At 35.9% G+C, this 17,339-nt stretch overlaps 1 protein-coding gene across 24 annotated transcripts in view; it reads left to right on the forward strand.

Moving 5' to 3' along the window:
- LOC139964883 (uncharacterized) overlaps positions 1-17,339 on the forward strand; it is a 131,735-nt gene that overhangs the window by 77,865 nt on the left and 36,531 nt on the right. For 11 of the 24 annotated variants that reach the window (XM_071967124.1, XM_071966982.1, XM_071967114.1 and 8 more), the window contains 22 exons: positions 859-984; positions 2,339-2,461; positions 2,801-2,911; positions 3,461-3,571; positions 3,929-4,051; positions 4,606-4,725; positions 5,327-5,456; positions 5,586-5,707; positions 6,303-6,432; positions 6,561-6,682; positions 7,710-7,829; positions 8,350-8,475; positions 9,892-10,017; positions 10,786-10,905; positions 11,499-11,628; positions 11,758-11,879; positions 12,475-12,603; positions 13,445-13,564; positions 14,117-14,236; positions 14,827-14,956; positions 15,780-15,901; positions 16,495-16,623. In XM_071967124.1, coding sequence (XP_071823225.1) covers positions 859-984; positions 2,339-2,461; positions 2,801-2,911; positions 3,461-3,571; positions 3,929-4,051; positions 4,606-4,725; positions 5,327-5,456; positions 5,586-5,707; positions 6,303-6,432; positions 6,561-6,682; positions 7,710-7,829; positions 8,350-8,475; positions 9,892-10,017; positions 10,786-10,905; positions 11,499-11,628; positions 11,758-11,879; positions 12,475-12,603; positions 13,445-13,564; positions 14,117-14,236; positions 14,827-14,956; positions 15,780-15,901; positions 16,495-16,623 — 2,712 coding nt within the window. The remainder of the gene's footprint in view (positions 1-858; positions 985-2,338; positions 2,462-2,800; positions 2,912-3,460; positions 3,572-3,928; positions 4,052-4,605; positions 4,726-5,326; positions 5,457-5,585; positions 5,708-6,302; positions 6,433-6,560; positions 6,683-7,709; positions 7,830-8,349; positions 8,476-9,891; positions 10,018-10,785; positions 10,906-11,498; positions 11,629-11,757; positions 11,880-12,474; positions 12,604-13,444; positions 13,565-14,116; positions 14,237-14,826; positions 14,957-15,779; positions 15,902-16,494; positions 16,624-17,339) is intronic. The other 13 variants (XM_071966951.1, XM_071966962.1, XM_071967025.1 and 10 more) reach the window with 13 other exon arrangements.

The raw sequence follows: 17,339 nt of genomic DNA on the forward strand, positions 1-17,339 counted from the left end.
ATCAGTGAATACCAGAAAATTACCATCAGATTTGACAGGAATTAAGTAACAAGTTAAAACTTTAATCATTTGTCAATTTCTCTGAACCTGTGACAATGGCTGGACCATGTTTACACCAGGATCAATTATACCTCAGCGCCTCATTGGCTTTCTGATGGAGATTACTTGTGTATGTTGTTTATAGACTAGAGGAATGGTCACAGATCATGCATGTTATAGAAAAAACTGTCCTCCTCAAATTCACTCGAGCATTTAATAATTTATTACTTGCTAGCATAAACTACCCTAAATACTGCCATAAGGACGTATCATCCTTGAGCGCACCTAATTAATTGACCAGCCACCGTATGATTGTAAACACACACTGAGTGCTCTAACGGCTGGCACTACCTTCCTGTGTGAAGTTTGGCTTGACCATTGTAATCATACACAGTGTGGTTTAAATCACGAATTGGTGCAGAGGAGCGTTCAGTATGTCGGCTAGCATTACCAACTCGGGTAGATATTCAATCTCCCTGTTTTGGCCGAAAACAAGGGACTTGGGTGGTACTTGATATATTGATATTGGCAGGGAAGATCGTAATGAAGGGCAGGAGAGGCAAACTGATAGCTCGGTTTTAAGTAGGAAATCTTAATATCTCACAGATTATACCCGTTTGTCATGAACATATGATATGATCACTATTTTTTTTTTTTAAATAAATATCATTAATGAATCCATTTGTCAGTCATTTGCCTGTTATGCTTATTTTACCAACTCTAAAAAAAGAAGTTAGTGCCAGCCATTAGAGCACTTGAGTGTTTACAATCATGCGGTGGCTGGTCAATTAAAAAACTCCTTCCATTTTTTGTCATCAGGTGGTGGTGGAGGTCTTTGTAATCCAAATCCTTGTATGAATGGTGGTACTTGCGAAGAATTGCCCTTCTTGGATCTATATATTTGCCAGTGCCCTAACGGCCTCTTCGGTTTACAATGTCAAGACGGTAACAAGTTTTTTTTTTTTTTAAATTAGTCTTGATATAGACATAAAGAAACACTGACATGTAACAGCCTTCCCAGCCTCAAACATGTCAGGTATATAGCGTAGGAGTGCTGAAGATGAGCGTCACTTTCGATTTGAACGTTACTTAGATTAACCCTTTGGGAGGGGGGGGGACACAATTCCTTAATTCACTGGCGCGGTATAGTTAAGGCATCATAGCCGCTTGTATGTGAACTAAAGCATGGTACAAGTTTTAGCTATAGTCCACCTCACTCACTGTAGCTAATACTGAACATAAGATTCTGGCCACTGTAGATTAATATATCATCCATTCATGATAAGCACCTCTTAAGTTGGATGCATTTATGTTTGCCAGTGCTGCCCTAAATGGCATCATTTAGTTTGGACCGAAAATACTTATCTTTTTTTTCTCTTCATTCAGTCTTGATATGGACATAAGACCTACAACTCACAGACATATACCAACCTAGCTTCCTCAAACATGGGACGGTTAGTTTAGTTTAAAAGAACTAGTATAACTCGTTCTTTAAGTAGTACTCTGACACCCTTACAGACACAATTTCATGCTTGCACTGGTCCTTGCAATAATAGCTGAGTACTTGCGTGTGAAATTGTAATTATGACGTACGTAAGTTGACCTCTAAGCAGCTAGCACTGAGCTCAAGATCGATCGAAAATTGGTTCCGTTATATCTATTCATTATATTAAAGGGTGTGAAGACTCACGCAAAAAGAAACGTCTAATGCCGGTAATCTGACCTAGTTTCGAATGAAGTGTAACAGAAGTGTTAGACACCACTATTGATCCCAGAAAATACACACACAGCTTGCTACCGTCAGTAATTAGACACTAGTGTACAGTCAATACATACAGCTACGGTCAATACCCACAACACAGTGTACATAGAATCGATGGACATCTCAGGTCTAGATAAAATGATAACAAGGTATCACGTTTCATTACTGTCTGCATTTTGTAGCGACAAGAAGAAAACGTCATTTGCAAGCAACGGAAAGTTAACTTTTTCAGAGTGTGGTTTGGGGCGAGTCTTCCAATGCCTTTAAGTTTTGAAATGAATAATATCACCACATGTCTTGCTTGTAGATGGATTGGCTAACTAATGGCATTCACTGAGTATTAATTAAGTTGTCGGTTGAGAGATTCCACTGGCTTCCGTATATATCTCACTTTCAAAAATAATGAAGATGTGATGTACCTTTCTATGAAACATTATATAAGAGGTTAGTTAAATGGTTGAGTTTTTTCATGAATTTATGACCTTGGCAAATCTCTAGTCTTTAGTTTATGTGATTTATTCGTAATTTCTGTTTAAGGCGGAGGTGGACCCTGTGATCCAAATCCCTGTGGGAATGGCGGAACTTGTGAGTCGATTCCCTTCATAGATGTACACATTTGTACTTGTCCAGATGGTAGCATTGGGCAAAACTGTGCAAGTGGTAAGAGAATCATTGGTGTTTCTTGTTTGTTTTAAAAAAAATACATGTTTGGAACATTATTATGAGGCTTTTCAGCATCTGATTGTCATGTCCCCGATGAACTGCATCATTCATATTCATGAGTGGGAGGTGTCTGTATGTGAATAAAGCTTTGTTTTTTGTAAAGTGATAAAATAACCTAAATCACTCATTCATTCCATCTGATGGCATGTCCCTGATGAATAACCTCATTCATATTCATGAGTGGGAGGTGCCTGCATGTAAATGAAGCTTTGTTTGCTGTGAAGTGTCTTTAATGTCAGTCTGCTCATCTCTTTATTATGAATATTGCTCCCACAGGAGGAGTTTGTGATCAAAATCCTTGTGGTACTGGAGGAACTTGTCAAGAAACTCCCATTGGACATATTTGTATTTGTCAGGATGGCAGCATCGGTCCAGAATGTCCAGATGGTAAGGAAACCGTTGTCTCTTTCATGAGAGTAAAAAAAACATCCAAACAGTTCTTTACTAAGACACATCTTAGTGTAAATCAAGCCCTCAGAGCACTAAGTCCTGTGTGCGTAAGTCAAGTTTAGTGAAACAGGCCCCAGATATCTTATTTAGCTTGAGGGCCTGTAATATGTCTTAACATTACATGACTTTGTCAGAGTGACTCAAAGTGACAATGCAATGCTGAATAAAGTAATTCATGAAATAATACACTGTTTTCTTGCTATACTAACCTCTGAAATTGTTAACAAGTGCCATTAACTTAAACTTGCAATTAGTCTTCATTTATTTATTCACTAGATGCTTTATAGCCAGTTATCTTGTTTGTTAGATTTTTTTTTCTGTTTTGTTTTTGCCAAAGGAAATTGAATGATTGGTTTGTGTGGTTTTGTGTGTATTTATTTGCTTGCATGTAAGAAGTATATATGTTACATAGCTAGTACCAAGTTGACTCCATAACAAATGAGTGGATTTTCTTATTATTTCCTTATTTATTTTCTCTTGTAACAGGAATAGGATGTGATCGAAATCCTTGTGGTACTGGAGGAACTTGTCAAGAAACTCCCATTGGACATATTTGTTTTTGTCCAGATGGCAACATCGGTCCTGAATGTATAGGCGGTAAGGAGACCGTTGTCTCGTTCATGAGAGTAAAAAAAAACATCCAAACAGTTCTTTACTAAGACACATCTTAGTGTAAGTCAAGTCCGCAGAGCACTAAGTCCTGTGTGCGTAAGTCGAGTTAAGTGAAACAGGCCCCAGATATCTTCTTTATTCATTTATTCACTAGATACTTTATAAGTATTAAATTTTTGTTTTAGCTTTATTTTCTGTTATCTTTTTTTTAAAGGAAATAGAATAGTTGGTTTGTGTGGTTTTGTGTGTGTATGTATTTGCTTGCATGTAAGAAGTCAAGATGTCATATAGCTAGTGCCAAGTTGGCTCCATAACTAATGAGTGGATTTTCTCTTGTAACAGGAGGAGGAGGCGGTGGAGCTTGTGATCCAAATCCTTGTGGTCCCCGAGGAACTTGTCAAGAAACTCCCATTGGACATATTTGTTTTTGTCCAGATGGCAGCATCGGTCCAGAATGTCTAGGTGGTAAGGAAACCTTTGCCTCTTTCATGAGAGTAATAAAAAAACATCCAAACAGTTCTTTACTAAGACACATCTTAGTGTAAGCCAAGTCCTCAGAGCACTAAGTCCTGTGTGCGTATGTCGAGTTTAGTGAAACAGGCCCAAGATATCTTAATTTAGATTGAGGGCCTGGACTATGTCTTAACATTACATGACTTTTGTCAGAGTGACTCAAAGTGACAACCCAATGCTGGATAAAGTAATTCATGCAATAATACACTGTTCTTGCTTTAGTAACCTCTGAAATTGTTAACTATTGCCATTAACTTAGACTTTGCAATAAGTCTTCATTTTTTGTATTCACTAGATACTTCATAGCCAGTAATCTTGTTTGTTACCTTTTTTTTCCGTTTTGTTTTACTAAAGGAAAATAAATAATTGCTTTGAGTGGTTTTGTGTGTATGTCAGTATTTGCTTGTCTATAAGAAATAAAGATATCATATAGCTAGTGCCAAGTTGGCTCCATGACTGATGAGTGGATTTCTTATTATTTTCTTATTTATTTTCTCTTGTAACAGGAGGAGGAGGCGGAGCTTGTGATCCAAATCCTTGTGGTCCTCGAGGAACTTGTGAAGAAACTCCCTTTGGATATATTTGTTTTTGTCCAGATGGCAGCATCGGTCAAGAATGTCCAGATGGTAAGAAAACCTTTGCCTCTTTCATGAGAGTAAAAAAACAACATCCAAACAGTTCTTTACTAAGACGCATCCTAGTGTTAGTCAAGTCTGCAAAGCACTAAGTCCTGTGTCGAGATTAGTGCAAAGTCGAGATTAGTGAAACAGGCCCCAGATATCTTATTTAGATTGAGGTCCTGTAATCTGAAGCCCTCAATCTCTGGTTTGATAAGTTATTTGTGAAAATATCTGTTACATTGTCTTTGTAAGAGTCAGACAATGTATCCCACTATATACAGATCAAGAGATACAACTCAATGTCATGACTTAGGAACATAACTTCAAATGCACAATTCGATCAGTGCCATTAACTTAGACGTTGCAATAAGTCTTAATTAATTTATTCACTAGATATTTTATAACCAGTATTCTTGTGTGTTAGATTTATTTTTCTGTTTTGTTTCTTACTACAGAATATTGAATATTTGCTTTGAGTGGTTTTGTGTGTGTATAGGTATTTGCTTGCATGTAAGAAGTAAAGATTTCATACAGCTAGTGCCAAGTTGGCTCCATAACTAATGAATGGATTTCTTATTATTTTCTTATTTATTTTCTCTTGTAACAGGTGGAGGAGGCGGAGCTTGTGATCCAAATCCTTGTTTCAATGATGGATCTTGTTCGGAACTTCCTTTCCCAGATGGGGCATATATTTGTAGCTGTCTACCTGGTACCTTTGGTGTAAACTGTGAAAATGGTAACTAAGTGTGTGTGTATGTATTTGTTTGCATGTAAGAAGTAAAGATTTGATATAGCTAGTGCCAAGTTGGCTCCATAACTGATGAGTGGATTTTCTTATTATTTTCTTATTTATTTTCTCTTGTAACAGGAGGAGGAGGCGGAGCTTGTGATCCAAATCCTTGTGGTCCCCGAGGAACTTGTGAAGAAACTCCCTTTGGATATATTTGTTTTTGTCCAGATGGCAGCATCGGTCAAGAATGTCCAGATGGTAAGAAAACCTTTGCCTCTTTCATGAGAGTAAAAAAACAACATCCAAACAGTTCTTTACTAAGACGCATCCTAGTGTTAGTCAAGTCTGCAAAGCACTAAGTCCTGTGTGCCTAAGTCGAGATTAGTGAAACAGGCCGCCCCAGATATCTTATTTAGATTGAGGTCCTGTAATCTGAAGCCCTCAGTCTCTGGTTTGATAAGTTATTTGTGAAAATATCTGTTACATTGTCTTTGTAAGAGTCAGACAATGTATCCCACTATATACAGATCAAGAGATACAACTCAATGTCATGACTTAGGAACATAACTTCAAATGCACAATTCGATCAGTGCCATTAACTTAGACGTTGCAATAAGTCTTAATTAATTTATTCACTAGATATTTTATAACCAGTATTCTTGTGTGTTAGATTTATTTTTCTGTTTTGTTTCTTACTACAGAATATTGAATATTTGCTTTGAGTGGTTTTGTGTGTGTATAGGTATTTGCTTGCATGTAAGAAGTAAAGATTTCATACAGCTAGTGCCAAGTTGGCTCCATAACTAATGAATGGATTTCTTATTATTTTCTTATTTATTTTCTCTTGTAACAGGAGGAGGAGGCGGAGCTTGTGATCCAAATCCTTGTTTCAATGATGGATCTTGTTCGGAACTTCCTTTCCCAGATGGGGCATATATTTGTAACTGTCTACCTGGTACCTTTGGTGTAAACTGTGAAAATGGTAACTAAGTGTGTGTGTATGTATTTGTTTGCATGTAAGAAGTAAAGATTTGATATAGCTAGTGCCAAGTTGACTTCATAACTAATGAATGGATTTCTTATTATTTTCTTATTTATTTTCTCTTGTAACAGGAGGAGGAGGCGGAGCTTGTGATCCAAATCCATGTGGTCCCCGAGGAACTTGTGAAGAAACTCCCTTTGGATATATTTGTTTTTGTCCAGATGGCAGCATCGGTCAAGAATGTCCAGATGGTAAGAAAACCGTTGTCTCGTTCATGAGGGTAAAAAAACAACATCCAAACAGTTCTTTACTAAGATGCATCTTAGTGTAAGTCAAGCCCTCAGAGCACTAAGTCCTGTGTGCGTATGTCAAGTTTAGTGAAACAGGCCCAAGATATCTTAATTTAGATTGAGGGCCTGGAATATGTCTTAATATTACATGACTTTGTCAGAGTGACTCAAAGTGACAACCCAATGCTGGATAAAGTAACTCATGCAATAATACACTGTTCTTGCTTTAGTAACCTCTGAAATTGTTAACTATTGCCATTAACTTAGACTTTGCAATAAGTCTTCATTTTTGTATTCACTAGATACTTCATAGCCAGTAATCTTGTTTGTTACCTTTTTTTCGTTTTTTACTAAAGGAAAATAAATAATTGCTTTGAGTGGTTTTGAGTGTATGTCAATTGTGTAACAATGAAGTTAGACATAAGTTTAGTAATGTTTAAGCAATCAGACAAAAGGTTGCCAACAAAACAAAGAAATGTTTTTTTTTTCTCTTGTGGAGTATCACGATTTCTGTACAGGAATAATTGGTTCATACCTCACTAATTATGATCTACTAAACAAGTTTATCCAAATATATATTTCTTATCTAGATTGAGGGCCTGTAAGATGTCTTAACATTACATGACTTTGTCAGAGTGACTCAAAGTGACAATGCAATGCTAAATAAAGTAATTCATGCAATAATACAGTTTCTTGCTATACCAATTTCTGAAATTGTTAACAAGTGCCATTAACTTCAGACTTGCAATAATTCTTTATTCATTTATTCACTAGATACCTTATAACTAATTAAAAAAAAAAAATTAGCTTTATTTTTCTGTTATCTTTTTTAAAAAGGAAATTGAATATTTGGTTTGTGTGGTTTTGTGTGTATTTATTTGCTTGTGTGTTAAGAAGTATATATGTCACATAGCTAGTGCCAAGTTGGCTCCATAACTAATGAGTGGATTTCTTATTATTTTCTTATTTTTATTTTCTCTTGTAACAGGAGGAGGAGGCGGAGCTTGTGATCCAAATCCTTGTGGTCCCCGAGGAACTTGTCAAGAAACTCCCATTGGACATATTTGTTTTTGTCCAGATGGCAGCATCGGTCCAGAATGTCCAGATGGTAAGAAAACCATTGTCTCTTTCATGAGAGTAAAAAAAACCCCATCCAAACAGTTCTTTACTAAGACGCATCTTAGTGTAAGCCAAGTCCTCAGAGCACTAAGTCCTGTGTGCATAAGTCGAATTTAGTGAAACAGGCCCAAGATATCTTATTTAGCTGGAGGGTCTGTAACACGTCTTAATTTTACATGACTTTGTCAGAGTGACTCCAAGTGACAATGCAATGCTGGATAAAATTTATTACTGATATGTTGTTTTCCTCTCTATGAGAAGCACTCAGTCTCTGGTTTGATAAGTTATTTGTGACCCCACCTCCCCCCCCCCCCAACTTGCAACCAAGATAATTACAACTTGAATAGAACCTACCATTGAAATATCTGGTACATTGTCTATGTAAGAGTCAGACAATGTATCCCACTATATACAGATCAAGAGATACAGCTCAATGTCATGACTTAAAGAACATTACTTCAAATGCAGAATTAATGTGCCGTTGCTTGTTTGTTATTTTGCTATTGCAGGAGGCGGAGATAGGTCGTGTGATTCAAATCCTTGTCAGAATGGTGGAACTTGCGAAGAATTTACTTTCCTTGATGGTTATTACTGTAATTGTCCTCCCGGCGTCCTTGGCCTCGACTGTGAAATCGGTAGGAGGAAACTTTGAGAGGAATAATATCTAACATTAACAGAGAATGTTGACTCAAAATGTCTCACTTTGTTTATAATCTAACAATTAAACGAGACTTAGTTGAAGTTTGATTGTGATTCTACTTACCAGCACAAGATCGGAGGGATAACATGAGAAGCGCATTGTCTGGCCAGCTCAGAGTTTAAAGCCAAGGTGTGGTCACGACATGGATAACAGTTTTAATATAAAAAAAGTGGTGGGCATGTTATCCCTCCGATCGTGTGACGGTAAGTAGAATCACAATCAAACTTCAACTAAGTCTGGTTTAATTGTCAGATTATACATACCATCACACTCACTTCGGTTTAACATGAGACTTTAAAGCAACGTGACCACAAGAGAGGAAAACAAAGATATTACTTGTCTTATATTTTCTATTTTTACTTCAGCAGAACAAAGAAGGTATACCTTACTTTAGGGCATGTAACAAAACAACACCATATATTTTTGTGGTTAAATTAAAACAAAAACACATGATGAGGCTTAGCCGGAATATTTGTTCCGAGCACCCCCGATGCAAATAAATCACCTGCGGTGATTGGTTTGTCATAAAATTCAGCAAAGGTCTTTTCTGAGGCCCAACCTGCTGCATCTAGTTCATTTTTATCTGTGGTAGAGGAACTCCCTTCACCGGAAGTCTGCGGGATAGAGGGTAACAGGTACTGAGGGTTGAGGCAAGCATCTGTCACGTTAACAGGCTCCATTTTCACCAAGAAAGGCTGTCGGTAGATGAAAATGACCCTTTATTGTACAGAGCCACAGGTTATTTAACCTTAATGATTTTAATCATTTGTATAATACAAGCCCCTTCCAATACATATTCTGTGGGCCATTGATGAAAGTTAGACAATGAAGTTAGACAAAAGTGTAGTTATGTTTAAGCAATCAGACAAAAGGTTGCCACCAAAAAAAAGGAGAATTTTTTCTTTTGTGGAGCATCACATGTTCTGTACAGGAATTATTGGTTCATAACTCACTAATTATGATCTACTTAACAAGTTTATCCAAACATATATCTTATTTAGATTGAGGGCCTGTAATTACATCTTAACATTACATGACTTGGTCAGAGTGACTCCAAGTGACATTGCAATGCAGAATAAAGTTTATTATTGTTATGTTGTCTTCCTCTCTATGAGAAGCTTATTAGAAGCTTAGAAGTTATTTGTGACCCCCCCTCCCCCCCAACTTGCAACCAAGATAATAACATCTTTATTAGAACCTACCATTGAAATATCTGATACATTGTCTATGTAAGAGTCAGACAATATGTTCCACTATATACAGATCAAGAGATGCAGCTAATGACTTAAAGAACATTACTCAAAATGCAGAATTAATGTGCCGTTGCTTGTTTGTTATTTTGATCTTGCAGGAGGCGGAGATGGGTCGTGTGCTTCAAATCCTTGTCAGAATGGTGGAACTTGCGAAGAATTTACTTTCCTTGATGGTTATTACTGTAATTGTCCTCCTGATGCCTTTGGTGTAAACTGTGAAAATGGTAACTAAGGGAATAGCTTCTCTCTTCCGTTTAATAGCAAGAAATTGACAAGACTTGATTATCTCCTTACAGTCTGTATTTGTCTTGAATTTGCTACAATCGGGTCATACCATATCCAACCATTAATGGCAAAGACCAGCCACCTGAATACATTGGTGACTTTCGTCCAACAATATTGCAAGTTGATAGGAACAATGAAATTAGACATCAGTTTTGTAATGTTTAAGCAATCACACAAAAGGTTGCCAACAAAACAAAGGAATGTTTTTTTTTCTCTTGTGGAGTATCACAATTTCTGTACAGAAATAATTGGTTCATAGCTCACTTATTATGATCTACTAAACAAGTTTATCCAAACGTATATCTTATCTAGATTGAGGGCCTGTAAGATGTCTTAACATTACATGACTTTGTCAGAGTGACTCAAAGTGACAATGCAATGCAGAATAAAGTAATTAATGCAATAATATAGTTTCTTGCTATACCAAATTTCTGAAATTGTTAACAAGTGCCATTAATTTAAGACTTGCAATAATGTTGTATTCATTTATTTTCTAGATACCCTAAAACTAATTAAAAAAAAAAGTAGCTTTATTTTTCTGTTATCTTTTTTTGAAAGGAAATTGAATATTTGGTTTGTGTGGTTGTGTGTGTATGTATTTGCTTGCATGTAAGAAGTAAATATTTGATATAGCTAGTGCCAAGTTGGCTCCATAACTAATGAGTGGATTTTCTTATTTTTTTCTTATTTATTTTCTCTTGTAACAGGAGGAGGAGGCGGAGCTTGTGATCCAAATCCTTGTGGTCCCCGAGGAACTTGTGAAGAAACTCCCTTTGGATATATTTGTTTTTGTCCAGATGGCAGCATCGGTCAAGAATGTCCAGATGGTAAGAAAACCGTTGTCTTTTTTGTGAGAGTAAAAAAACAACATCCAAACAGTTCTTTACTAAGACGCATCCTAGTGTTAGTCAAGTCTGCAAAGCACTAAGTCCTGTTTGCCTAAGTCGAGATTAGTGAAACAGGCCCCAGATATCTTATTTAGATTGAGGTCCTGTAATCTGAAGCCCCGATCAGTCTCTGGTTTGATAAGTTATTTGTGAAAATATCTGTTACATTGTCTTTGTAAGAGTCAGACAATGTATCCCACTATATACAGATCAAGAGATACAACTCAATGTCATGACTTAGGAACATAACTTCAAATGCACAATTCGATCAGTGCCATTAACTTAGACGTTGCAATAAGTCTTAATTAATTTATTCACTAGATATTTTATAACCAGTATTCTTGTGTGTTAGATTTATTTTTCTGTTTTGTTTCTTGCTACAGAATATTGAATATTTGCTTTGAGTGGTTTTGTGTGTGTAGGTATTTGCTTGCATGTAAGAAGTAAAGATTTCATACAGCTAGTGCCAAGTTGGCTCCATAACTAATGAATGGATTTCTTATTATTTTCTTATTTATTTTCTCTTGTAACAGGTGGAGGAGGCGGAGCTTGTGATTCAAATCCTTGTTTCAATGATGGATCTTGTTCGGAACTTCCTTTCCCAGATGGGGCATATATTTGTAACTGTCTACCTGGTACCTTTGGTGTAAACTGTGAAAATGGTAACTAAGTGTGTGTGTATGTATTTGTTTGCATGTAAGAAGTAAAGATTTGATATAGCTAGTGCCAAGTTGGCTCCATAACTGATGAGTGGATTTTCTTATTATTTTCTTATTTATTTTCTCTTGTAACAGGAGGAGGAGGCGGAGCTTGTGATCCAAATCCTTGTGGTCCCCGAGGAACTTGTGAAGAAACTCCCTTTGGATATATTTGTTTTTGTCCAGATGGCAGCATCGGTCAAGAATGTCCAGATGGTAAGAAAACCTTTGCCTCTTTCATGAGAGTAAAAAAACAACATCCAAACAGTTCTTTACTAAGACGCATCCTAGTGTTAGTCAAGTCTGCAAAGCACTAAGTCCTGTGTGCCTAAGTCGAGATTAGTGAAACAGGCCCCAGATATCTTATTTAGATTGAGGTCCTGTAATCTGAAGCCCCGATCAGTCTCTGGTTTGATAAGTTATTTGTGAAAATATCTGTTACATTGTCTTTGTAAGAGTCAGACAATGTATCCCACTATATACAGATCAAGAGATACAACTCAATGTCATGACTTAGGAACATAACTTCATATGCACAATTCGATCAGTGCCATTAATTTAGACGTTGCAATAAGTCTTAATTAATTTATTCACTAGATATTTTATAACCAGTATTTTTGTGTGTTAGATTTATTTTTCTGTTTTGTTTCTTGCTACAGAATATTGAATATTTGCTTTGAGTGGTTTTGTGTGTGTATAGGTATTTGTTTGCATGTAAGAAGTAAAGATTTCATACAGCTAGTGCCAAGTTGGCTCCATAACTAATGAATGGATTTCTTATTATTTTCTTATTTATTTTCTCTTGTAACAGGTGGAGGAGGCGGAGCTTGTGATCCAAATCCTTGTTTCAATGATGGATCTTGTTCGGAACTTCCTTTCCCAGATGGGGCATATATTTGTAACTGTCTACCTGGTACCTTTGGTGTAAACTGTGAAAATGGTAACTAAGGGAATAACTTCTCTCTTCCGTTTAATAGCAAGAAATTGACAAGACTTGATTATCGCCTTACAGTCTGTATTTGTCTTGAATTTGCTACAATCGGGTCATACCATATCCAACCATTAATGGCAAAGACCAGCCACCTGAATACATTGGTGACTTTAGTCCAACAACATTGCAAGCAGAATGAAACAAAGAAGTTAGACATAAGTTTAATTATGTTTAAGCAATCAGACAAAAGGTTGCCAACAAAACAAAGGAATGCTTTTTTTTCTTGTCGAGCATCACAATTTCTGTACAGAAATAATTGGTTCATACCTCACTAATTATGATCTACTAAACAAGTTTATCCAAACATATATATTTCATTTAGCCTCTGAAGAAGATCCTGCTAGGATCGAAACGTCAGGCCAACTTACTTTTACACAAACATATATCTTATCTAGATTGAGGATCTGTAATTACGTCTTAACATTACATGACTTTGTCAGAGTGACTCAAAGTGACAATGCAATGCAGAATAAAGTAATTCATGCAATAATACAGTTTCTTGCTATACCAATTTCTGAAATTGTTAACAAGTGCCATTAACTTAAGACTTGCAATAATTTTTTATTCATTTATTTACTAGATACCTTATAACTAATTAAAAAAAAATTAGCTTTATCTTTCTGTTATCTTTTTTTGAAAGGAAATTGAATAATTGGTTTGTGTGGTTTTGTGTGTATGTATTTGCTTGCATTAAGAAGTAAATATTTGATATAGCTAGTGCCAATTTGGCTCCATAACTAATGAGTGGATTTTCTTATTATTTTCTCTTATATATTTTCTCTTGTAACAGGAGGAGGAGGCGGAGCTTGTGATCCAAATCCTTGTGGTCCCCGAGGAACTTGTGAAGAAACTCCCTTTGGATATATTTGTTTTTGTCCAGATGGCAGCATCGGTCAAGAATGTCCAAATGGTAAGAAAACCGTTGTCTCTTTCATGAGAAAAAAACAAAACATCCAAACAGTTCTTTACTAAGACACATCTTAGTGTAAGCCAAGTCCTCAGAGCACTAAGTCCTGTGTGCGTATGTCGAGTTTAGTGAAACAGGCCCAAGATATCTTAATTTAGATTGAGGGCCTGGAGTATGTCTTAACATTACATGACTTTTGTCAGAGTGACTCAAAGTGACAACCCAATGCTGGATAAAGTAATTCATGCAATAATACACTGTTCTTGCTTTAGTAACCTCTGAAATTGTTAACTATTGCCATTAACTTAGACTTTGCAATAAGTCTTCATTTTTGTATTCACTAGATACTTCATAGCCAGTAATCTTGTTTGTTACCTTTTTTTTTCGTTTTGTTTTACTAAAGGAAAATAAATAATTGCTTTGAGTGGTTTTGTGTGTATGTCAGTAGTTGCTTGTCTATAAGAAATAAAGATATCATATAGCTAGTGCCAAGTTGACTCCACAACAAATGAGTGGATTTCTTATTATTTTCTTATTTATTTTCTCTTGTAACAGGAGGAGGAGGCGGAGCTTGTGATCCAAATCCTTGTGGTCCCCGAGGAACTTGTGAAGAAACTCCCTTTGGATATATTTGTTTTTGTCCAGATGGCAGCATCGGTCAAGAATGTCCAGATGGTAAGAAAACCTTTGCCTCTTTCATGAGAGTAAAAAAACAACATCCAAACAGTTCTTTACTAAGACGCATCCTAGTGTTAGTCAAGTCTGCAAAGCACTAAGTCTTGTGTGCCTAAATCGAGATTAGTGAAACAGGCCCCAGATATCTTATTTAGATTGAGGTCCTGTAATCTGAAGCCCTCAATCTCTGGTTTGATAAGTTATTTGTGAAAATATCTGTTACATTGTCTTTGTAAGAGTCAGACAATGTATCCCACTATATACAGATCAAGAGATACAACTCAATGTCATGACTTAGGAACATAACTTCAAATGCACAATTCGATCAGTGCCATTAACTTAGACGTTGCAATAAGTCTTAATTAATTTATTCACTAGATATTTTATAACCAGTATTCTTGTGTGTTAGATTTATTTTTCTGTTTTGTTTCTTGCTACAGAATATTGAATATTTGCTTTGAGTGGTTTTGTGTGTGTAGGTATTTGCTTGCATGTAAGAAGTAAAGATTTCATACAGCTAGTGCCAAGTTGGCTCCATAACTAATGAATGGATTTCTTATTATTTTCTTATTTATTTTCTCTTGTAACAGGTGGAGGAGGCGGAGCTTGTGATCCAAATCCTTGTTTCAATGATGGATCTTGTTCGGAACTTCCTTTCCCAAATGGGGCATATATTTGTAACTGTCTACCTGGTACCTTTGGTGTAAACTGTGAAAATGGTAACTAAGGGAATAACTTCTCTCTTCCGTTTAATAGCAAGAAATTGACAAGACTTGATTATCTCCTTACAGTCTGTATTTGTCTTGAATTTGCTACAATCGGGTCATACCATATCCAACCATTAATGGCAAAGACCAGCCACCTGAATACATTGGTGACTTAAGTCCAACAACATTGCCAGCAGAATGAAACAATGAAGTTAGACATAAATTTAGTTATTGTTAAGCAATCAAACAAAAGGTTGCCAACAAAACAAAGGAATGTTTTTTTTTCTTGTCGAGCATCACAAGTTCTGTACAGAAATAATTGGTTCATACCTCACTAATTATGATCTACTAAACAAGTTTATCCAAACATATATATTTCATTTAGCCTCTGAAGAAGATCCTGCTAGGATCGATACGTCAGGCCAACATACTTTACACAAACATATATCTTATCTAGATTGAGGATCTGTAATATGTCTTAACATTACATGACTTTGTCAGAGTGACTCAAAGTGAGAACCCAATGCAGAATAAAGTAATTCATGCAATAATACAGTTTCTTGCTATACCAATTTCTGAAATTGTTAACAAGTGCCATTAACTTTAGACTTGCAATAATTCTTTATTCATTTATTCACTAGATACCTTATAACTAATTTAAAAAAAAATAGCTTTATTTTTCTTTTTTCTTTTGTTGCAAGGAAATTGAATATTTGGTCGTGTGTACGTATTTGTTTGCATGTAAGAAGTAAATATTTGATATAGCTAGTGCCAAGTTGGCTCCATAACTAATGAATGGATTTCTTATTATTTTCTTATTTATTTTCTCTTGTAACAGGAGGAGGAGGCGGAGCTTGTGATCCAAATCCTTGTGGTCCCCGAGGAACTTGTGAAGAAACTCCCTTTGGATATATTTGTTTTTGTCCAGATGGCAGCATCGGTCAAGAATGTCCAGATGGTAAGAAAACCGTTGTCTTTTTCGTGAGAGTAAAAAAACAACATCCAAACAGTTCTTTACTAAGACGCATCCTAGTGTTAGTCAAGTCTGCAAAGCACTAAGTCCTGTGTGCCTAAGTCGAGATTAGTGAAACAGGCCCCAGATATCTTATTTAGATTGAGGTCCTGTAATCTGAAGCCCCGATCAGTCTCTGGTTTGATAAGTTATTTGTGAAAATATCTGTTACATTGTCTTTGTAAGAGTCAGACAATGTATCCCACTATATACAGATCAAGAGATACAACTCAATGTCATGACTTAGGAACATAACTTCAAATGCACAATTCGATCAGTGCCATTAACTTAGACGTTGCAATAAGTCTTAATTAATTTATTCACTAGATATTTTATAACCAGTATTCTTGTGTGTTAGATTTATTTTTCTGTTTTGTTTCTTGCTACAGAATATTGAATATTTGCTTTGAGTGGTTTTGTGTGTGTAGGTATTTGCTTGCATGTAAGAAGTAAAGATTTCATACAGCTAGTGCCAAGTTGGCTCCATAACTAATGAATGGATTTCTTATTATTTTCTTATTTATTTTCTCTTGTAACAGGTGGAGGAGGCGGAGCTTGTGATCCAAATCCTTGTTTCAATGATGGATCTTGTTCGGAACTTCCTTTCCCAGATGGGGCATATATTTGTAACTGTCTACCTGGTACCTTTGGTGTAAACTGTGAAAATGGTAACTAAGGGAATAACTTCTCTCTTCCGTTTAATAGCAAGAAATTGACAAGACTTGATTATCTCCTTACAGTCTGTATTTGTCTTGAATTTGCTACAATCGGGTCATACCATATCCAACCATTAAATGGCAAAGACCAGCCACCTGAATACATTGGTGACTTTAGTCCAACAACATTGCCAGCAGAATGAAACAATGAAGTTAGACATAAATTTAGTTATTGTTAAGCAATCAAACAAAAGGTTGCCAACAAAACAAAGGAATGTTTTTTTTTCTTGTCGAGCATCACAAGTTCTGTACAGAAATAATTGGTTCATACCTCACTAATTATGATCTACTAAACAAGTTTATCCAAACATATATATTTCATTTAGCCTCTGAAGAAGATCCTGCTAGGATCGATACGTCAGGCCAACATACTTTACACAAACATATATCTTATCTAGATTGAGGATCTGTAATATGTCTTAACATTACATGACTTTGTCAGAGTGACTCAAAGTGAGAACCCAATGCAGAATAAAGTAATTCATGCAATAATACAGTTTCTTGCTATACCAATTTCTGAAATTGTTAACAAGTGCCATTAACTTTAGACTTGCAATAATTCTTTATTTATTTATTCACTAGATACCTTATAACTAATTTAAAAAAAAATAGCTTTATTTTTCTTTTTTCTTTTGTTGCAAGGAAATTGAATATTTGGTCGTGTGTAC

Source organism: Apostichopus japonicus, chromosome 3, assembly GCF_037975245.1.
Source record: "Apostichopus japonicus isolate 1M-3 chromosome 3, ASM3797524v1, whole genome shotgun sequence".
NCBI lineage: Eukaryota > Metazoa > Echinodermata > Holothuroidea > Aspidochirotida > Stichopodidae > Apostichopus > Apostichopus japonicus.